The sequence below is a fragment of the Sycon ciliatum genome, chromosome 1 (genome assembly GCF_964019385.1).
Source record: "Sycon ciliatum chromosome 1, ocSycCili1.1, whole genome shotgun sequence".
In the NCBI taxonomy this organism is placed as follows: domain Eukaryota; kingdom Metazoa; phylum Porifera; class Calcarea; order Leucosolenida; family Sycettidae; genus Sycon; species Sycon ciliatum.
In genome coordinates, this window is record NC_088643.1 from 52553407 (window position 1) to 52570143 (window position 16737).

The 16737-nt window shown below is 46.8% G+C and overlaps 1 protein-coding gene across 1 annotated transcript in view; it reads left to right on the forward strand.

Annotated features, from left to right (window-relative positions):
• The first annotated feature begins 3870 nt into the window (after window positions 1–3870).
• LOC135830998 (lon protease homolog 2, peroxisomal-like) overlaps window positions 3871–16737 on the forward strand; it is a 30357-nt gene continuing 17490 nt past the window's right edge. The window contains exons 1-14 of the mRNA XM_065343235.1: window positions 3871–4070; window positions 7606–7690; window positions 9932–10130; window positions 10301–10428; window positions 10823–10906; window positions 12020–12088; window positions 12605–12655; window positions 13202–13305; window positions 13517–13568; window positions 14084–14130; window positions 14981–15055; window positions 15410–15504; window positions 15798–15888; window positions 16458–16505. Of these exons, the coding sequence (XP_065199307.1) occupies window positions 3976–4070; window positions 7606–7690; window positions 9932–10130; window positions 10301–10428; window positions 10823–10906; window positions 12020–12088; window positions 12605–12655; window positions 13202–13305; window positions 13517–13568; window positions 14084–14130; window positions 14981–15055; window positions 15410–15504; window positions 15798–15888; window positions 16458–16505 (1223 nt within the window). The 5' untranslated portion in view covers window positions 3871–3975. The remainder of the gene's footprint in view (window positions 4071–7605; window positions 7691–9931; window positions 10131–10300; window positions 10429–10822; window positions 10907–12019; window positions 12089–12604; window positions 12656–13201; window positions 13306–13516; window positions 13569–14083; window positions 14131–14980; window positions 15056–15409; window positions 15505–15797; window positions 15889–16457; window positions 16506–16737) is intronic.

Here is a 16737-nt window from a genome sequence, read left to right on the forward strand (position 1 = left end):
TTATAACCAACTCTTGTCCCACCGGTTACTCCTAAGTGCTTCTCCCAGCAACCACTTTAATACTTTGAAGTAGGACTACTAGACAACCCTGCCTGCAGACCGGTACGGCATGACCTGTATACATGTTGCACACATTCATGCTGTACTACATTACATTGATTCCTATAGCCCGTTCCTCATCACTAACTCTTTTGATTACTAGTTCTAAGATATCTTCCGCTTCTCTTCTTCCGCCAGATGTCTTCCCAGAATCCATGTCCTAGCTCGCACACAGTCAAATGGCGTTTCCAACCGCTGTCCTCTTAGTAACCTTCACGCCCAATTACCCTGCCTGCCATTCACATTTGTTTCCTTCATACTGTTAGATTGCATTCCTGTTACCTAATGGTTGCTCGCTACTTAGGTCCATTCTTCCTCCTACCTATTCCTTTCACGTTATCTCCTTGTACGTCTTCTCCTTGCACTACTATTTCTCCCCTTGCCATGTATATGCTGTCTATGCTATATAAGCCCTATCTGCTCTACCAGAGATCAGTTTTAGTTTAGAGCAGAACAGAACAGAGTCCCTCCTGGCAGATTGAGCCGGAGCAGTTATATTCCGTTCAGTGTCCCTCCAGGCAGATTGAGCCGGAGCAGTTGTAAACATAACTTCAGGCAGATTGAGCCGGAGAATATAATATTAGTCAGTCTTCTTGTGTGTGTGCCTCCATCCGACTACTCGGCTACCCACTACACTCAGCGTTGGCCACAGATGGCTGTAATTCGGCAATGGAGATCGAAAGTCTGACCACAATTGTTCGGCGAAAGGACGAAGACGACGATGTCTCGCTATGTACGGATTTCCCGCGCGCTATGACCTATGTACGGACTTGTCCCACACCGAGCAGGTCGTAATATTTTGAATCGTTGAGTCGATCATGGTTGTGCACAAGTGATGCGCGTGTCGCCTCCCGGGTCTATACGACTCCCTGGTTCACATGGCAGAAAAAACGACACCGCTATGCTACGTAAGTTTCTACGTAAGGTGCTCGGTATTTCACTTAGGCTACGTAAGTCTCTACGTAAGGTGCTCGGTATTAGATCTACCAACGCGTGGTAGCCGTGTGCTGTGCACGTGCACGGCAGACATTGTGTTCAGTGCATGCAGTCCGCGGATCCGTGTTCGGATGTGCATGCGCGAGGAACTTCCTTCTTTGGAACTGCTTCTTGCATGCATGAGCTGTTTCGGATATTTCGTCTCATGGCCTGGCTTATTTCGTTTCGGCGCTGCTGAGACCTCCTTTCGCGGAATATTACTCAATGACAGGTGAGTTGACCAGTTGCCTTTGATTCATTTGCTTGTGTTGACTCTTTCATTCAGGAAAAGTGTGCTGATTTTGGGGCGGAATGCAATAAATAATGGAAAAGTTGACAGGATCTCTTTTCTAAATTTTGCTTTTCTGCTGCCGAGCTGCGAGGCCTCCTTTTACGGAATACTCGATGACAGGTGATCTCTAAGTTGACCGGTTTCCTTCAATTCATTTGCTTATGTTCACCTTTCATTTACGGAAACGTGTGCTGATTTTATTCGGATTTAGATCCATTTTTATCTCTTTGCCCTTGTCTGCAGTGTGCGAAGAACGCGAGTTCAACTTCTTGACGGTAAGGCTTATGTTAGATGTGTTGTCGAAATACTCATATTCATTGTACATTGGTACGTTACAAGTAAGGCACTGGTCAGTGGCATACTATCGTTGGCAGTTCCCAATCTGGAGGGAAAGGTTCAAGTACCAATTGACCGAGTTTGCAAAATAAATTCGCATATCAGGGGAAATCTCTATTGTGGAGAGGTTCAGTAACTTGTTTGTTTCATACGAAACAAGCCAATGGGTGCAGTCTCGTCTCGTGAAAATCTCGTACTTGTATGATTGGATTTGTTTACTCAAGTCTGGGCTGTTTGATTTGTGAGTACCGCCGAGATTGCACTGCCTCAAATAAAGTTTCGTGCCGCCAAAGCAAGAATTACGATCTGCAATCTGTTTGTAGTACCTGTAAGAATGTGGAGTACATGTATCGTACTTTCTCTGTTGCTGTTTGAGTTGCCGTCATGTTGCTAAAGAAAGGTTCAGTAGAGAGGTTCTGCAAAACGAAAATTCGAACGAAGTTTCGCGACAGTCCTTGCGAAAGTGTGTGCGAATTTTTGCACGAACTTTGCGTTCTGCACATTTTCGTAGTTTGCGCGGGCCAAGTGCACTTACGCCATGACCCGACCTCACGAAATTTCCTACGACAGTTCATTTCGCGTTCCCTGCAAGTTTCGCGTCCAAAGGTGCGAAGTTTCGCACTTCATGATGTAGAGCGAAAGTTTGTACGCATTTTCGTTTTGCAGAATCTCCCTAGTGACTCAATTGTTTCATACGAGACGAGGCAATGAGTTGGTGTGGCTTAGAATCTTTCGCCGTAGAAGAAATCTATTCGTATGTCTATTGGAGATATAATTGTATTCTCCGGTTATAAAATAGGTTAAGCTCACAGAATAAATACCATCGGTCCCTTGGTGTTCGTCCTAAAGAGGTTCGACTGGATATCATTCATACTCACCAAAAGATGTGTAAGATTTTATTATTGTGGAGTGCCTTGTTTATCTCTCAGTACCTCCAACCATAGCCTTGTACCTTTTCTCCTCAGGATCAGTGTAGTTGTTGGAACGAGGTTTTGGACTCAGCAATGTATTCGTTTACATTTTAATACATGTTTATTGTTCCTCCTTTGCTGTGTTGTTTTAGACAATCGTGGACTAACAGTTTGAAGTCATTGAACTACTTCCAAAAGTTGTATCGACATCAACAGGATTACGATTTCAGTTTCAACATGATGCTGGATGACCTTATCACGATAACCCATGACTATAAACCATTATAAACACAGAATCAACAAAAACATTTGCGACACGCACCTGCCGCATGGCTACATTTCTCAAATAAATCTGATTGAGGGTGGAGAAATCTGAAATATCTGAAAGGCAAGACAATTTTATGACAGAGTCATGAAATTCTGCAACAGCAACATGCACAGAATGACCTCCGTATAAAAAAAGTATAACCACCACTGCATGCTCACATGTTTACCCGCAGAAGAACATGCATTATGCTAGTGCCATTTTCTGCAAGAAAAGGCTTGCACATCAATGCGTATAATATGGTATTGATATGATGTGAAGGCCATCATTTACATATTGATATAGGGCATTCCATTGATTGGTGACAGAAAAAACAAAAGAAATTATAGCAATAAAAACTGCTTTATGGCAGTTTTCTAAAAAAAGTTATTGTGTTCTAGTCCATGGACCCCGTCTAAAAAGTAAGAAATTAACGAAATGTGATAGCTGAAAATTAAAATTTCACACAAAACCTCACAATAATCACACACAGAATGAAAAGCTACATGCAGAAGACCTCTTCCCCTCGCGATCCTCTTTCCTATGCATGCATGTTGCCAATTGTTGGTGCAGTACAAGTTTAGTGTTGAAAGCAGGGAGTAGTATTGTACTACTCCCTGGTTGAAAGCAGCATTTCAAGTGTTGTGATTATTGTGAGGTTTTGTGTGAAATTTTAATTTTCAGCTATCACATTTCGTTAATTTCTTACTTTTTAGACGGGGTCCATGGACTAGAACACAATAACTTTTTTTAGAAAACTGCCATAAAGCAGTTTTTATTGCTATAATGTGCCTAGTACCGTACTAGCTAGCTGTCCACGTGAGCAGTGGCTCCACGTGCGAGTCCACGTTAGGCCACGTATTCTACGAACACGATCGAGTCCCGACGAGAGCGAGCGTATTTTTATAGTCATTCAAGAAATTTTTGAATTAATTTTGATTCCTGCATGCATTCTCAGTGACATGACTGAATTGTTTCGGGCAAAGGCTTCAAACTTTCAAAGTGCAGTATTTCAGATGACTAAAGTCATGTAGGAGTCGCCCAAGCTGGACTCCACGATGGCTAATGTTCCAACGACATTGCCGTTACTGGTTAGTGATCGTGTACTCCTTCCTGCCTCGTCGCTCAGCCTGACTATCAAAGATGGACTGGGGTGAGAAGGCGTTTATTTCCATTTCCTCAATTGCAAAGCCTCAATTCTGTACTTTACCATGAGCATACGCTGCAGTGGTGGAACAACAAATGACAGGGAATATATCAAATGATCCATCCACTAGTACGTGTAGTCTGTATCACCTCCTAGTCACAATATCACCACCATCTATCTAAGGTCTGTTGCAGTGTTGGGAATGCCCAAGTAAATAATAAAAAATTTATTTAAAGGGGAAGTTAACCCTTTATTGGCCGATTAAAATACAAAAAAGCCCACGCAATCGCCAAACCTGTACCTAAATTGGACGTAACTTTAGTTTGCATTGGACAAACTCCACGATCTTGGGCATCCTGGAAAGGCCTTGGCGAGAGGAGCGCAATGAGCGTACACTCGACTCCACGGGATGCGCTGGCCCAGCGCTGCAAGCCAGGGAAGGCCAACCAGCGCTGGGCCCACGCTCGAGATCTATCTTTATCTACCATTTCACTCCTGTTGCTCGTATCAAACTCAACATTTTTCGTAGAGACTCCCGGGAACCTGCTTTTGAAGTTGAATCGGTGTAGTCTTGTCAACAGGTGACGTAAGCAGGGAAAGTCCCGGCCGTTGACCCACGCATCGCGCCCTGAGCGCAAATTTCCCGGGACCAACATTACGAGTGCTTTAACTCAAGAACCGCTCTTTGTATCACTTTGAAAATTGTTCAAGGCGACAGCTGAGAGTTTTCTCTTCGACCTACATATTTAGATCTCTCCGAAAGACCGAGATTTGAATAAGTTATGATAATTTCAAAATGCCTACCCCATCGAACATCGGTGTTCGATCAATGTATAGGCCAGCCAATAAAGGGTTAACCCTTTATGGACGGATTACTAGCACAGTATGCACCAGAATTACAAAATGTCAGTACAATTTTCAACTTTTCCATGTCATAACTTTGGTGTCCTTCACTTGATTTTCACGATCAAGGGCTCATTGGAAAGCTCTTGGCGAGAGCAACGCCAGGGTACCAATCTCCATTATCCAGCCGCCACAAATCAGGCGCGGTGACACAGCAAAGTCGTCTCAAAGCCTGATATGCAAGCAAATTCGTCCCATCAACGCCATTCCACTCTCCTTCATCGCAGAACGCTCAAATCTGTTTGAGACGATCCAAACTTCTGCCGGCTACGTCATTATGTTGTGCTCAGTCGCTCAAAAAGCACACGAAAAGGGATTTTCCCCCAAAATGGCGAAATGATCGATCAAAAATTTGAATTTGCCGTGGTAAGAATACGGCGTGCGATATCTCTGGCGTCCGACATTGTAACTTTTCGGCGATTGTTGCATTGGACAGCTTGGAGTTTCCGCTACCATGTAGACCCTTCGATTGTGGAATTTGCTCAAGAAACGATGGAGTTACGAAGATTTTACCGCCTGCAGACTTTCGATCTTATTAGATCGAAACTCGTACAGTCCGTCCACAAAGGGTTAAGGCAAAAATTAAAATTTCACCAGTTGTAGTCTTCGGGGTGCTGAGTCGAATGGTCTTGGTCCGAGGAAGCTGAGACGCTCCCTTCCTACTTGAATCCCAATCGAACTCGCGCACTTCCACCGAAACTGGGTGACTGCGCCCTACTAGATGGGGGTTTGTATGCAAAATGTCACTAAAAGCGCCATTTCGTTCTTATAAAAGCACGGATGACCGCGACTGGCCCATATGTTGTAGTCGTTTGGATGCTGAGTCGACTGGTTTTGGTCCGAAAAGGCTGCGATGCAGCGTTCCTCCTTTATTCCCAATCGAACATGGTCGAACGAGTGGTCACGTGCTCCTGCGTACACCAGTCACCTGGTCACCGTGCCTGCAGGGTACAACTTACTAGCCTGTTTGACCTTTTTTGGGTGCAGTCCTGTCACTCGAGTTGAACTCGAGTTGAACCTTGGTGTGAAAGTTGTCGCCTGCTGGCGTGGTGACCAGGTGATTTGGGCACCCAGGAGCACGTGACCGCTTCTTCAACCATGTTCGATTGGGAATAAAGGAGGAACGCTGCATCGCAGCCTTTTCGGACCAAAACCAGTCGACTCAGCGTCCAAAAGACTACAACATATGGGCCAATCGCGGTCATCTGTGCTTTTATAAGAACGAAATGGCGCTTTTAGTGACATTTCGCATACAAATCCCTATCTCGTAGGGCGCAGTCACCCAGTTTCGGTGGAAGTCCGCGAGTTCGATTGGGATTCAAGTAGGAAGGGAGCGTCTCAGCTTCCTCGGACCAAGACCATTCGACTCAGCACCCCGAAGACTACAACTGGTGAAATTTTAATTTTTGCCTTAACTTCCCCTTTAATACAATACGCAAAAATCTACGCTCACTTTACTGATGAAGGCTGCACTGCACTGGAGGGCGAAAGTTCGGAGATAAAAGGATAGAATTGTGGATTTGCAGCGCCTCAGACCATGGTAGTGCTGGTGAGCATACAATGACAAACATTGGAATGTGCATCCACTACAACATGACATTGTAGTTGAGCGATGATTAATAATTGACTACGGTGGACCCTCCAAAGTAATTTGGTCTTGTGTTAGCTGATTGCTGTTCGCAAACGATTAAATTGTGTGGGTGTGTCTGCGTGTTCGCCAGATAACTGCCTAATCGGTAATCCACACAACTGGCTCCACAACTGTCGGGAGTTCCACACAACTATTGTGGAGCCAATTATGTGGAGTAGGCAGTTATCTGGCGCTACTCTTGATCTGTCTCATTCAGATCTTGTCCACTATCGTTGCTATAAGAGAAAACCCGTGGGTGCACATCCACTGCAAACTTGCGTGCTTCTCTTGCGACAGGCGTATACATGGTACATGGTTTGTGTGTGTGTGTATGTGTGCATGTGCATGTATCAAATTTTCTCTAATGCCCTGACCCCGAGCTTTTATTGGGAACGGCGCGCTTCTGTTGGTGCCTCTGCTTATTCACTTTCAAGGGGTCCATACACAGTATACTAGTAGATACTCGACTACCAGTGCTCAGCGACTATTATTAATTTCAGCCCATTTTTCATCGACTGCTGTGCTGCTGCCACCACATACATTGTATATGTTGGACCTGTGTACACTTGATGTTCAAGAGGAGAAATGGATATGCTTGTATTAAGAGACTGTGCCTCTAATGTAGACTACGCATGTATTAGAGACACACGTGTATTATCATTATGTAATAGGGTATGCGTTTGTGTGTGTGTCTGCACGTACATGCGTGCTCGTGTATATCAATCAATGATGCTAGCGAATTTACAACCATGTATATACTAGCTCGTGTACCGGTATTGCTTTCGTTCTTTTCTTAGATTCTAGTATCAGTCTCAAATATTATCTCCGTTGTAGACAGCCATCACTGAAGTTGGACCCGGTGCAGAAAGCCAGATACCATGTCGTTGTTGATTTTTTTGCCTTTCCTTTTGAATTCACCCACTTACTGCGATGTGATAAATGATTGGGGCTGTGTTGTGTGCTGTGCCACTCTTCTGCTGTTGCTACTGTTGCTGCATATCTACTTAGGTTGAACACATTGGAGAAGTACGTGTGGTCCAGCTCAGACTGGAGCCGCATCTACCTGGGACTTGTGACGAGCACGTCGGCGAAGGCAAGTTACCGATACTGTACGCTGACAGCTGCCTGTGGGATCTTACCCGGCAACGGGGTGTCCACTATCATGTACGAAGTACTGTGTTTTTTTTGCGAATTAGCGCCAAGGTGCTTAGGCATTTCGGGCGCGGCAAGAGCGCTTATTACGGTGAGGCGCTTATTTTAGGGAGGTACTTAGATGCATGCCCAGAATTGCACCAGTAAAGTCCATGGTAAGTGTCATCATCAAGTGACCAACAGTACAGCGTCAATCTGGTTTGACGTTCAGGTAATGTAGCAAACAATTGCTTCGAAATTGCAGCTGCAGATGAGCAAAACAGTACAGCAAGGGCATTTCACCGCACCATAGACATTGAAAACAAAATTGTGCACGCTAGACATACATGTACGCACGTTCAAGATCCAGCACTCCTTGGCGGTACGCGTCACGGCGGTAAACATGTACTTCGAAGTAAGGCGCTTGCGATATGACGAATCTGCAGGTTCGAAGTGCGGCGCTTATTTTCGTATGGCACTAATTTACATGTACGTACAGCGCCAATTTGCGAGAATACGGTAAATGGTTTCAAGTTCAAGCTCTGTGCAATCGGTGTTTTCACGCTGTCGGCCCGTGTGAAAACACAAGTCTGCACGTTTGATCACGGACGTTGAGTACTCTTGTGTCCATTCCCAGTACCTGCACTGCTTACTGCATTCTTGTTGGACTGGGACAAGACGTCTTCGTTGCGCATTCAGGATGAAAGGGTTGTCACTTGCTATGGGTGTGTACGGTGGTATGCGGTCGTGTTGAGAACAAAGCTACTCAGGTGTGTTCACAGCTACTCGGGTGTGTTCACAACTACTCAGGTGTGTTCACAGCTACTCAGGTGTGTTCACAGCTACTCAGGTGTATTCACAGCTACTCAGGTGTGTTCACGGCTACTCATGTGTGTTCACGGCTTGACAGCGGTTTTATTCACAACACCAATCACGTGAAACCCTGATGAGTAAGAACCGAAGCAAAAAGACAACCCAAATTCGGAAATAAATAGAACACTCAATTGAAATGTAAGATTGAACACAAAAGCTTTTGGCCTACCGGCATGCAAAGGCGAAGTCACACCTCTGCCCGTGTCAGCACAGCCAGCGGCAATATGCTGCAAAGGGGCTCCCGACCTTGTGGCAGAGATGTCCTCACCGTGTAGTGGGAGCAAACTTGGCTCGATCTCGACATCGGGCCGTACCTCCTGAAGTACACCGGCCAGAAGGTCCCGAAGCTCATTATGGCGAGCCGACGGATAGCCGCCGGTCGGGCACGTGAGAGCGTGGTGGGTAGTCATGGACTTTCCGCAGACACAATGATCGCATACATTTTCCAGTGGCAGACCATAGTGTATGCATAGCGCGTCTCTGAAATCCAACTTCTTCAGCACGGTGCAGTTTTTCCAGGATGCTTGTGCTTTTAACCATGTTGAAACGCCCTTTTCGTCTGCTACTGCGAGCAGCTGCCGCTGGACCGGTGAAAGCTCTGCGGCAAGCTCTGTCTGCTGCTGCCGGCACCCACCGACTTTTCCCTGGCGCTTTTGTCGGGCAATGCCTCGTGCCTCGCCAACGGCTTCGAGAACAGGACTGGCCATGCCCTCCACGATACTCAAGACGCTTTGCGAATTTTGGTCTGGACTGATGGCTGGGGCGTCTCGGTCGCTCTCGTTTGGGTAGGCGTCGGTCAAGTTCACTATTGGCGCCGTGATAGCAAGTGATGCCTGATGCTCTGCCTTTGCAGACTTTGCTACCATAGGGATTGCCAAGCCCCCGAATCGCCTCGAGAGGGACAGAAGCTGTCTCTGCAAGCTGTCAGCTGCCATTCCCTGGCCCAAAAGGGCAGGAAGAAATTGATCCAATACCTCATCTAAAGGTGCCAGGGTGACAGAGTCTATCAACTATGCTCTCAAGTGGTAGGACCATTTGGACGATAAGCCCTTTTGTGAGCACAGCGTAGGCGGCCTGGGGCTGCATTTCCGCCATTGCAGCGAGAGCCATCAGCTCCTGTCGCCAGCTGTTGACAAACCTGTCTCCGGCACGATGGCAATACTCTTCCAATGACCCGTCGAGATATTGGTTACCCGCCGCCATGACTCTATTCACAGCTACTCAGGCATGATTACAGCTGCCAAGTCAGCAGAGCGCCGTTACCCCTGGTCCTGTTGTTTTTTTAATATCATAATATTATGCACTTTTGTCTTTCCATGCACCTTTGCAGAGCAACGATGAAGGATCTAAGCACAGCAGAGACATTGGTACTGTTGTTTTGGTGAAGCGCACTTTAGTGTCATCCCATCCAAAGCCGCACTGCATTCTCAATGTCAAGGGTATATGCCGCTTTCGTCTGAAGAGCCTTATCCACAGCAAGCAGCGCCTTGTCGGGGACATTGAGCAGCTCGATGGCTTTGCACGGCAAGGTACTGCATGACGTTAGTTTAATGCTGATAGTCTGTGTTGGCAAGGTGTGCTCCTGTGTGTAGTAGAGTGTACTTTGCAGTTTGTATACGAATAACATTACGGCTTAGCAGGTCTTGGAGACCTTCACTCACTAGATCTATATGCTTTGATCTGATTTTACTTCCCGAAGATGTGTCAACTGCTGCGGCTGCCGAGGACGACCCAGAGGCGTTTGACGAGTTCTTAGCTCGGAGCTGGGTGCTTCTCAGGAGTATGTTTGCTGCCGCCGGGAATAGCAGGCGGCTAGCTCTCATTAAGGTGAGCTGATGGGATTGCACTGGGTGAGACGAGTTGTGCGAGTTTGCTGGGCTGGGGTAGTGTAGTGTTCTTCGTGCTGTTTGATGTAGGGTTCTTAGTGCTGTTTGATGTAGTGTTCTTCGTGCTGGGGTAAGGTGGGGTAAGGTAGGGTTCTTAGTGCTGGAACCCTGGCTGTGATCAGTTGAGCTCTTTATGGTCAAAAACCACATCTTGATTTGCGATGGTGCGAACTTTTCCATGATCCCACTTTTGCGCTAGATGTGACTCGTGTCAGACTTACCTGCTCTGTCAAGCACATTACCTGTGTCAGACTTATCTGCTCTGTCAAGCACATTACATTGGGGAAACTAGAGCGTGATGGTTACTTTCCATTTTTTTTACTTCTCCTCTGCAGCAAATGATGAGTTCTCTTCCGGCATCTCGATTGGTGGACGTTGTCGGTGGAGTGGTAACGGCATCTGAAGGTGAAAAACGGCAGGTAATGCGGAATGATGGTGATGATGATGATGCCCAGGCCAACTCGATGTTTCAAAGTTATGCTGTAAATCCGCACATTTCCCTAGGATTTTAATATAGCTTTCTAGGAGACAAAAATGCAATCTTTAGTACTACGAATTGAAAATGTTTCCTTGGAGACAAAAAAAAAGCTTTAGAACTCAATAGTAGCACAAACTTCAGGCTCCTCAACAACATGCATTTTCACAAGTAAACTTCTGTGCCTTCTCTTCTGGTGAAATATAGGCTCATTGCTGTACATAATTCCTTGTTCTTGCTCTCGTTTCCTATTGCCAGTATTTAACCTGAAGAGAAGACACGAAAGTTTACCTGTGACAGTCATGTTGTTAAGGAGCCTGAAGTTTGTGCTGCCATTGAGTGTTACTACTCCTCAAGTACCGTAACACCCCGCCAGAGCGCCCCTATCTCCACCACCCTTCTAGTAGGTCCAGGTGGGGAGGGGCAGGTGGACGAGTCCTACTTACCGCATTCAGTACTACATGAACAAGTACTCACCCTACGAAAACTGTGAGTGCATCTCGCACACCGACCAAAGGTCAAGATCAGGGAGTCGTACAAACTGGCCGGCAGTGCTTACCTGGATCCACAGGATTTCTTCTGGACGGATTCCGCGCTGCCCCAGGCCCTGAACGTCATCAGTTAGTTTCACTTCTTTCTCCGCCGAAAATATCACGGTGCAAGCCTTGAGCTCCGTGGCTGTCAGGTGCCTCCAGGGGTCCTGCCCTCTGGTGTCCGGGTGCCTTGACACTTCCGGTAGGAGGACACCATCCCTGGACATCTCAGACACCTATTTTTTAAAAAAACCTTTCCAGACGGAGCTCCAAAAATGTTTACTGCTCAGACTAGTGTATCATGCTTGCCCATTACCCGATCTCTGGAAGAATTAATGCAGAATTGCAGACGGTTGATATCTTCAGTCTTCTTTGGTGATGCGCAAGTACAGTAGTTTATACTGTAAACACAAGTCGGTTATTGGCAACCCATGCAGTTCTAAGGTGATAATAGCAATTAGGCACACATTCCTTTTCTCCGATTGTGAGCTTGAATTTGTTTGGACTTTGTGCTTCTTTCTCAGATTCTTGAGATGGTGGAAGTGAAGGCACGTGCTGCACTTGTATTGTCCCTGATCCGCCGCCAGCTCGAGGTAAGTGTGTTCTAAACATGTTTTTTTTCTTTTTCTTTTCGGGTTGTTTGGCACGTGAACTGGATGAAGGTGTCTGCTGTAGATACCGTTGTCAGTCCTTTCGGTTGTGTGTATGTGTGTGTATCCTGATGCCGTCAATCCTTTTTCTGCACCTTGTCCTCACCCACTTACTGGGGTGTGGTGAGCCCGTAAGTGGGATCATTTTCAAGTCCACCCAGAGTTTTGGGGATTTCAGGGGGTGTCGGCCGTTGGGCGGTGCAATAGCCAATTGAGTCATCTTTCCAAGATTCCTTTTGAGTCTCTCTTCCCTCTCCCGGGGAAACCCACGTGACCAGTTTTGGCAGTGAGCAACAAGTACAAGTATGTGTGCGTGTGTGTGTGTATGTGTGCGTGTGTGTGTGTATGTATGTATGCATGTATGTGTGTGTGTGTGTGTGTGTGTGTGTGTGTGTGTGTGTGTGTGTGTGTGTGTGTGTGTGTGTGTATGTGTGTACTCATATGTTCATGTCTCTTCAGTCTCCCGAAGCTACCGGTACGGTTCGTCGCTCTGATCATTCCAATACGATGGTTAGTAGCATTACCTTGCCACATGTATTCTGCTCTCTATTGTCACTGCAGGCTGCTGCTACTGCTGCTCATGCTACTAGTGCTGGTGCTGCTGGTGGTGTTGCTGCTGTTGTTGTTGCTGCTTCTGCTGGTGCTGCTGCTGCTGATGTGGCTACTGCTGCTGCTGGCCAAGGCATTACATGTGCATGGAAATGTACTGGCTGGGTTCTTTATTCTGCAGACTAGCTGTTCACACTCACAGGGATTTATCTGCTGGTCTTTGTCGTCATGCTTTCCAGCATAGGCAGTATGACAGTTAGTTCATCGAGCAAGCTTTGTTGGACAAAAGGCACACCATTCATGCCAGGAAGGCTGTTTTGTCATGTATCCTGTAAGGTTACACTGGCTGTTCTCGGTTCTGTTCCCGAACCGCTTGGAGATACAGTGCAGCATTGATGCAGATGTATGCATGTGCTCGGGCTTTTATCACAGCATGCTTGTAGACCTTTTTACAGTACAAAATGCTGACGTTTTCCAGCCTCTCTTCTGTGCATTCCTCGCTTGCAGGACAACGATCAAAGTGCCACGACACCACAGAGATCCCAGGGTGCGCTCTCACGGCTGATCAATAGTGACATGGAAGAAATTGAAGAGCTCGAACAGCGTCTGCAGTAAGTGCCAACGGTCAGGCGGGAGATATGTTGCTGCGCTCGTGTGCCCAATACGGAGGATTTTGACTAGTTCATCTTGCATGAGTTGTTTTCATTAGTTGTAGCACAGTGACCATAGTTTGTAGTCTCTGCTGTCTGTGGGCATCATGACTGCACTGAGGTGTGCTGTGTTGAGTTTCTGTGTCCCATTCTACTGTGTTCTTATTGATAGAGATGCCAATCTTCCCAAGACTGCAATGAAGGCTGCCACAAAGGAACTGAAGGTTTGTGTTTTAGCTTCAGTGTGCATGCAAGTGTATGTGTGTATGTATGTATGTATGTACCGGTACCGTAAAAGGCCCTGTATACGCCCACTCGAAATAACGCCCACCCTCCGTGTACACGCCCAGTCAGGGGAAGACAGCACTTTTGTTTCAAAATAGCGCTCATGCCTATGTATACGCCCAGGTATGCCGGAAACACCAGTACATGTACATGTACAGGTACTGATACCCAATACTTACTGCTATCCCAATTCCAAGTATACGCCCGGTTCCAAAATAACGCCCGTGCCCTTGTATACGCCCAGGAAATCGAGGCTGCTATTCTATACGCCCGGGGGCCTATACACGGGCTTTTACGGTATGTGTGTGTGTGTGTGTGTGTGTGTGTGTGTGTGTGTGTGTGTGTATGCGTGTGTGCACCCATGTGTCTGTGTGTACGTGTGTGCACATGTGTGCTTAAAATGAAATTCCGTGCTTATACATCCATGCTTATGTGCTTGTGTGCTTATGTGTAGAGATTGAAACGAATGCCGTCGGTGCATCCTGAACATGCTGTGCTCAGGTAGCTTGCTTGCTGTTGCAGTGTGGTGTTGTGTGGTGCTGTGCTATGTGTAATCGCTCTATCTGGTTACGCACGAGTTCGCTGCATCGTGAACAATGAGAGTTCCTGCAAGCTTGTGCCCGGTATGGCCTTGAAAGCTGATTTATAAACTTACTTTGTTATTCACTATACTTCATTGCAATTACTTTGTTCAGTCACTCTGAGATTTGCCCATGAACAGCAGAGATTGAGTCACCATGGCCACACACACACACACACCTTTGGACCTTTGGAAAGCCCATCGCCGAAGGCGATGATAGCTATTAGGCGAGGCAGTAGTTCTTGTGTCGGGATAAATCATTCGGACGGCGAAAGTCGCGGCCGCAGACACAGACGAACACTCTTGGTTGGGGCTGGCTTGGTGGCATCCGACGGCTACGTTCGCGCCAGTCCCTCCGGTCCTGAGCAAGGTGGTACCATTGCGTCTCCGGGATACCGGTCGCACGCAGGTCTGAAGCTGCCACATCTCTCCAACGACGCTTGGGTCCATGGCGGGGCCGCGTGTTAGTGCCCTCCGCAAACAGGATCTGCTTTGGCAACCTGGTGTCGTCCATCCATCCACACACACACACACACACACACACACACACACACACACACACACACACACACACACACACACACTGTATGGAAGGACTGGCTTTCTCTTCTGTGCTGGTTCAGTGTATCATGTTCTTCTTATCCTTTAAGATGCTACTGTGTGCTACTGTGTGCTACTGTGTGCTACTGTGTGCTACTGTGTGCTCTCTTTTCCTGTAGTAACCATGGTGTTTTGTGTGCTGTTTTCTCTGAATACCTGTGTGCCATGTAGGAACTACCTGGAGCTGCTTGTTGATCTCCCATGGTCTCGTTCATCAGAAGACCACCTGGATATTAGTAGGGCAAGGTATGGCGGTGCATGCAGGTCTTGTTGCTGTGTGTCGGTCGCTGTGCATTGCGCAATCAGCCTAGAGAAAGTATGTTCTGGATTATTTCCGCCTTTAGGCTTTATGTAGAGTTGCCATCTTTTCACTGGGAGGATAGCGAAAACAGAGGATTATCATGTGCAGTGTGTGTTGAGGACATGTACACATCTTTCTCTCTCTTTTTCATTCTCTCTCAATCTCTGTCACACACACACACACACACACGCACATGTGCACACACACACACACACACACACACACACACACACACACACACACACTCTCTCCCTTATTTTCTTTCTCCCCACTATATGGTTGTCCTGGTGCATTGTCAGGCAACAGCTGGATGCTGATCACTACGGCTTGGAGAAGACTAAAAAGAGAGTTCTGGAGTATCTGGCCGTTCGCAAACTGAAGAGTAGTCTGCGTGGTGAGCTGTCTTCAAAGTGTGTTGTTGCTATCAATACTCTAGCTTTTGTTTCTGTTATTCTTCCTTTGCTGCTATCCACGTTCTCACAGCATGTTTGTCCATGGACATGTTGGAATATTACCGGTAGTTTACACCCATGTATTTATTTACAACTGCTGCATCCTCCTGACAATGTAGTGTTAGGCAGCAGCCGCTTTGGTGATTCGGTGCTTAGTTGCCCTTTCTCCTTGCAGAGCGCTATGATTAGTTTCCGCATGTTGTTGTTGATGTTGGTGTTGGTGTGTGACATTCAGGTCCTATCCTGTGTCTGGTCGGACCACCCGGCGTTGGAAAGACCAGTGTAGCGCGGAGCATAGCCACCAGCATTGGCCGGTCATTCCACCGGTGAGTACGGAGCGGCGTGGTGTGTTAGACGTACTCTCTGTACATACGAGATCGGTGTGTGACACTGGGCTCTGCAGGTATTGCACTGTGCCAAATCCACTGCCGATGCCATGAAGGCAGTGTGTATGTGTTGTGTGTGTGTGTGTTGTGTGTGTGTGTGTGTGTGTGTGTGTGTGTGTGTGTGTGTGTGTGTGTGTGTGTGTGTGTGTGTGTGTGTGTGTGTGTGTGTGTGTGTGTGTTATCTTGACTTTGTGTTCCGCACTTAGACTCCCCTAACTTGTGTTTTGTCAACAAATGTCTAATGTGAAGCATTTCTTTATACCAGTGTGCTCTGGCTCAAACGGTCAGAAGACTTTTAAACGGAATGGGAAAGAAGATAGCACAAGAGCCAAGCAAGACCAAATAACCAGGGATAGCAATCCAACCTGAATCCTTGCTTGCCTGTTTAGTCCAGACATTCGTAATAACTAGCAAATGTTTGACATTGTAGACCTGTCATGAGCCTTGTTACACCTGCTGCTCTGTGTAGCCACTGTCTTCACCACGTTGTGTTCTCTGCAATGTCTTAGGGTATCTCTAGGTGGTGTCAGTGACGAAGCTGATATCCGGGGTCATCGGTAAGTCTCCCAACGGCGTACTGCATTGTACTGCCTTGTGCAGTGCTGCTAAATGCAATCCAATCGTGTGAGGTAAGTATGCGCCTGGTGCTGCGCAGCCCTAGATATGCAAACGCTGGGCTCTTCACTGGTGCAGGGTGCAACTCTGACTCACTCGATTGGATTTCATTGGGCACCATTGTACATGTACTGCATTGAACTACATTGTACTATTTTTTTGTATTTGTATTTA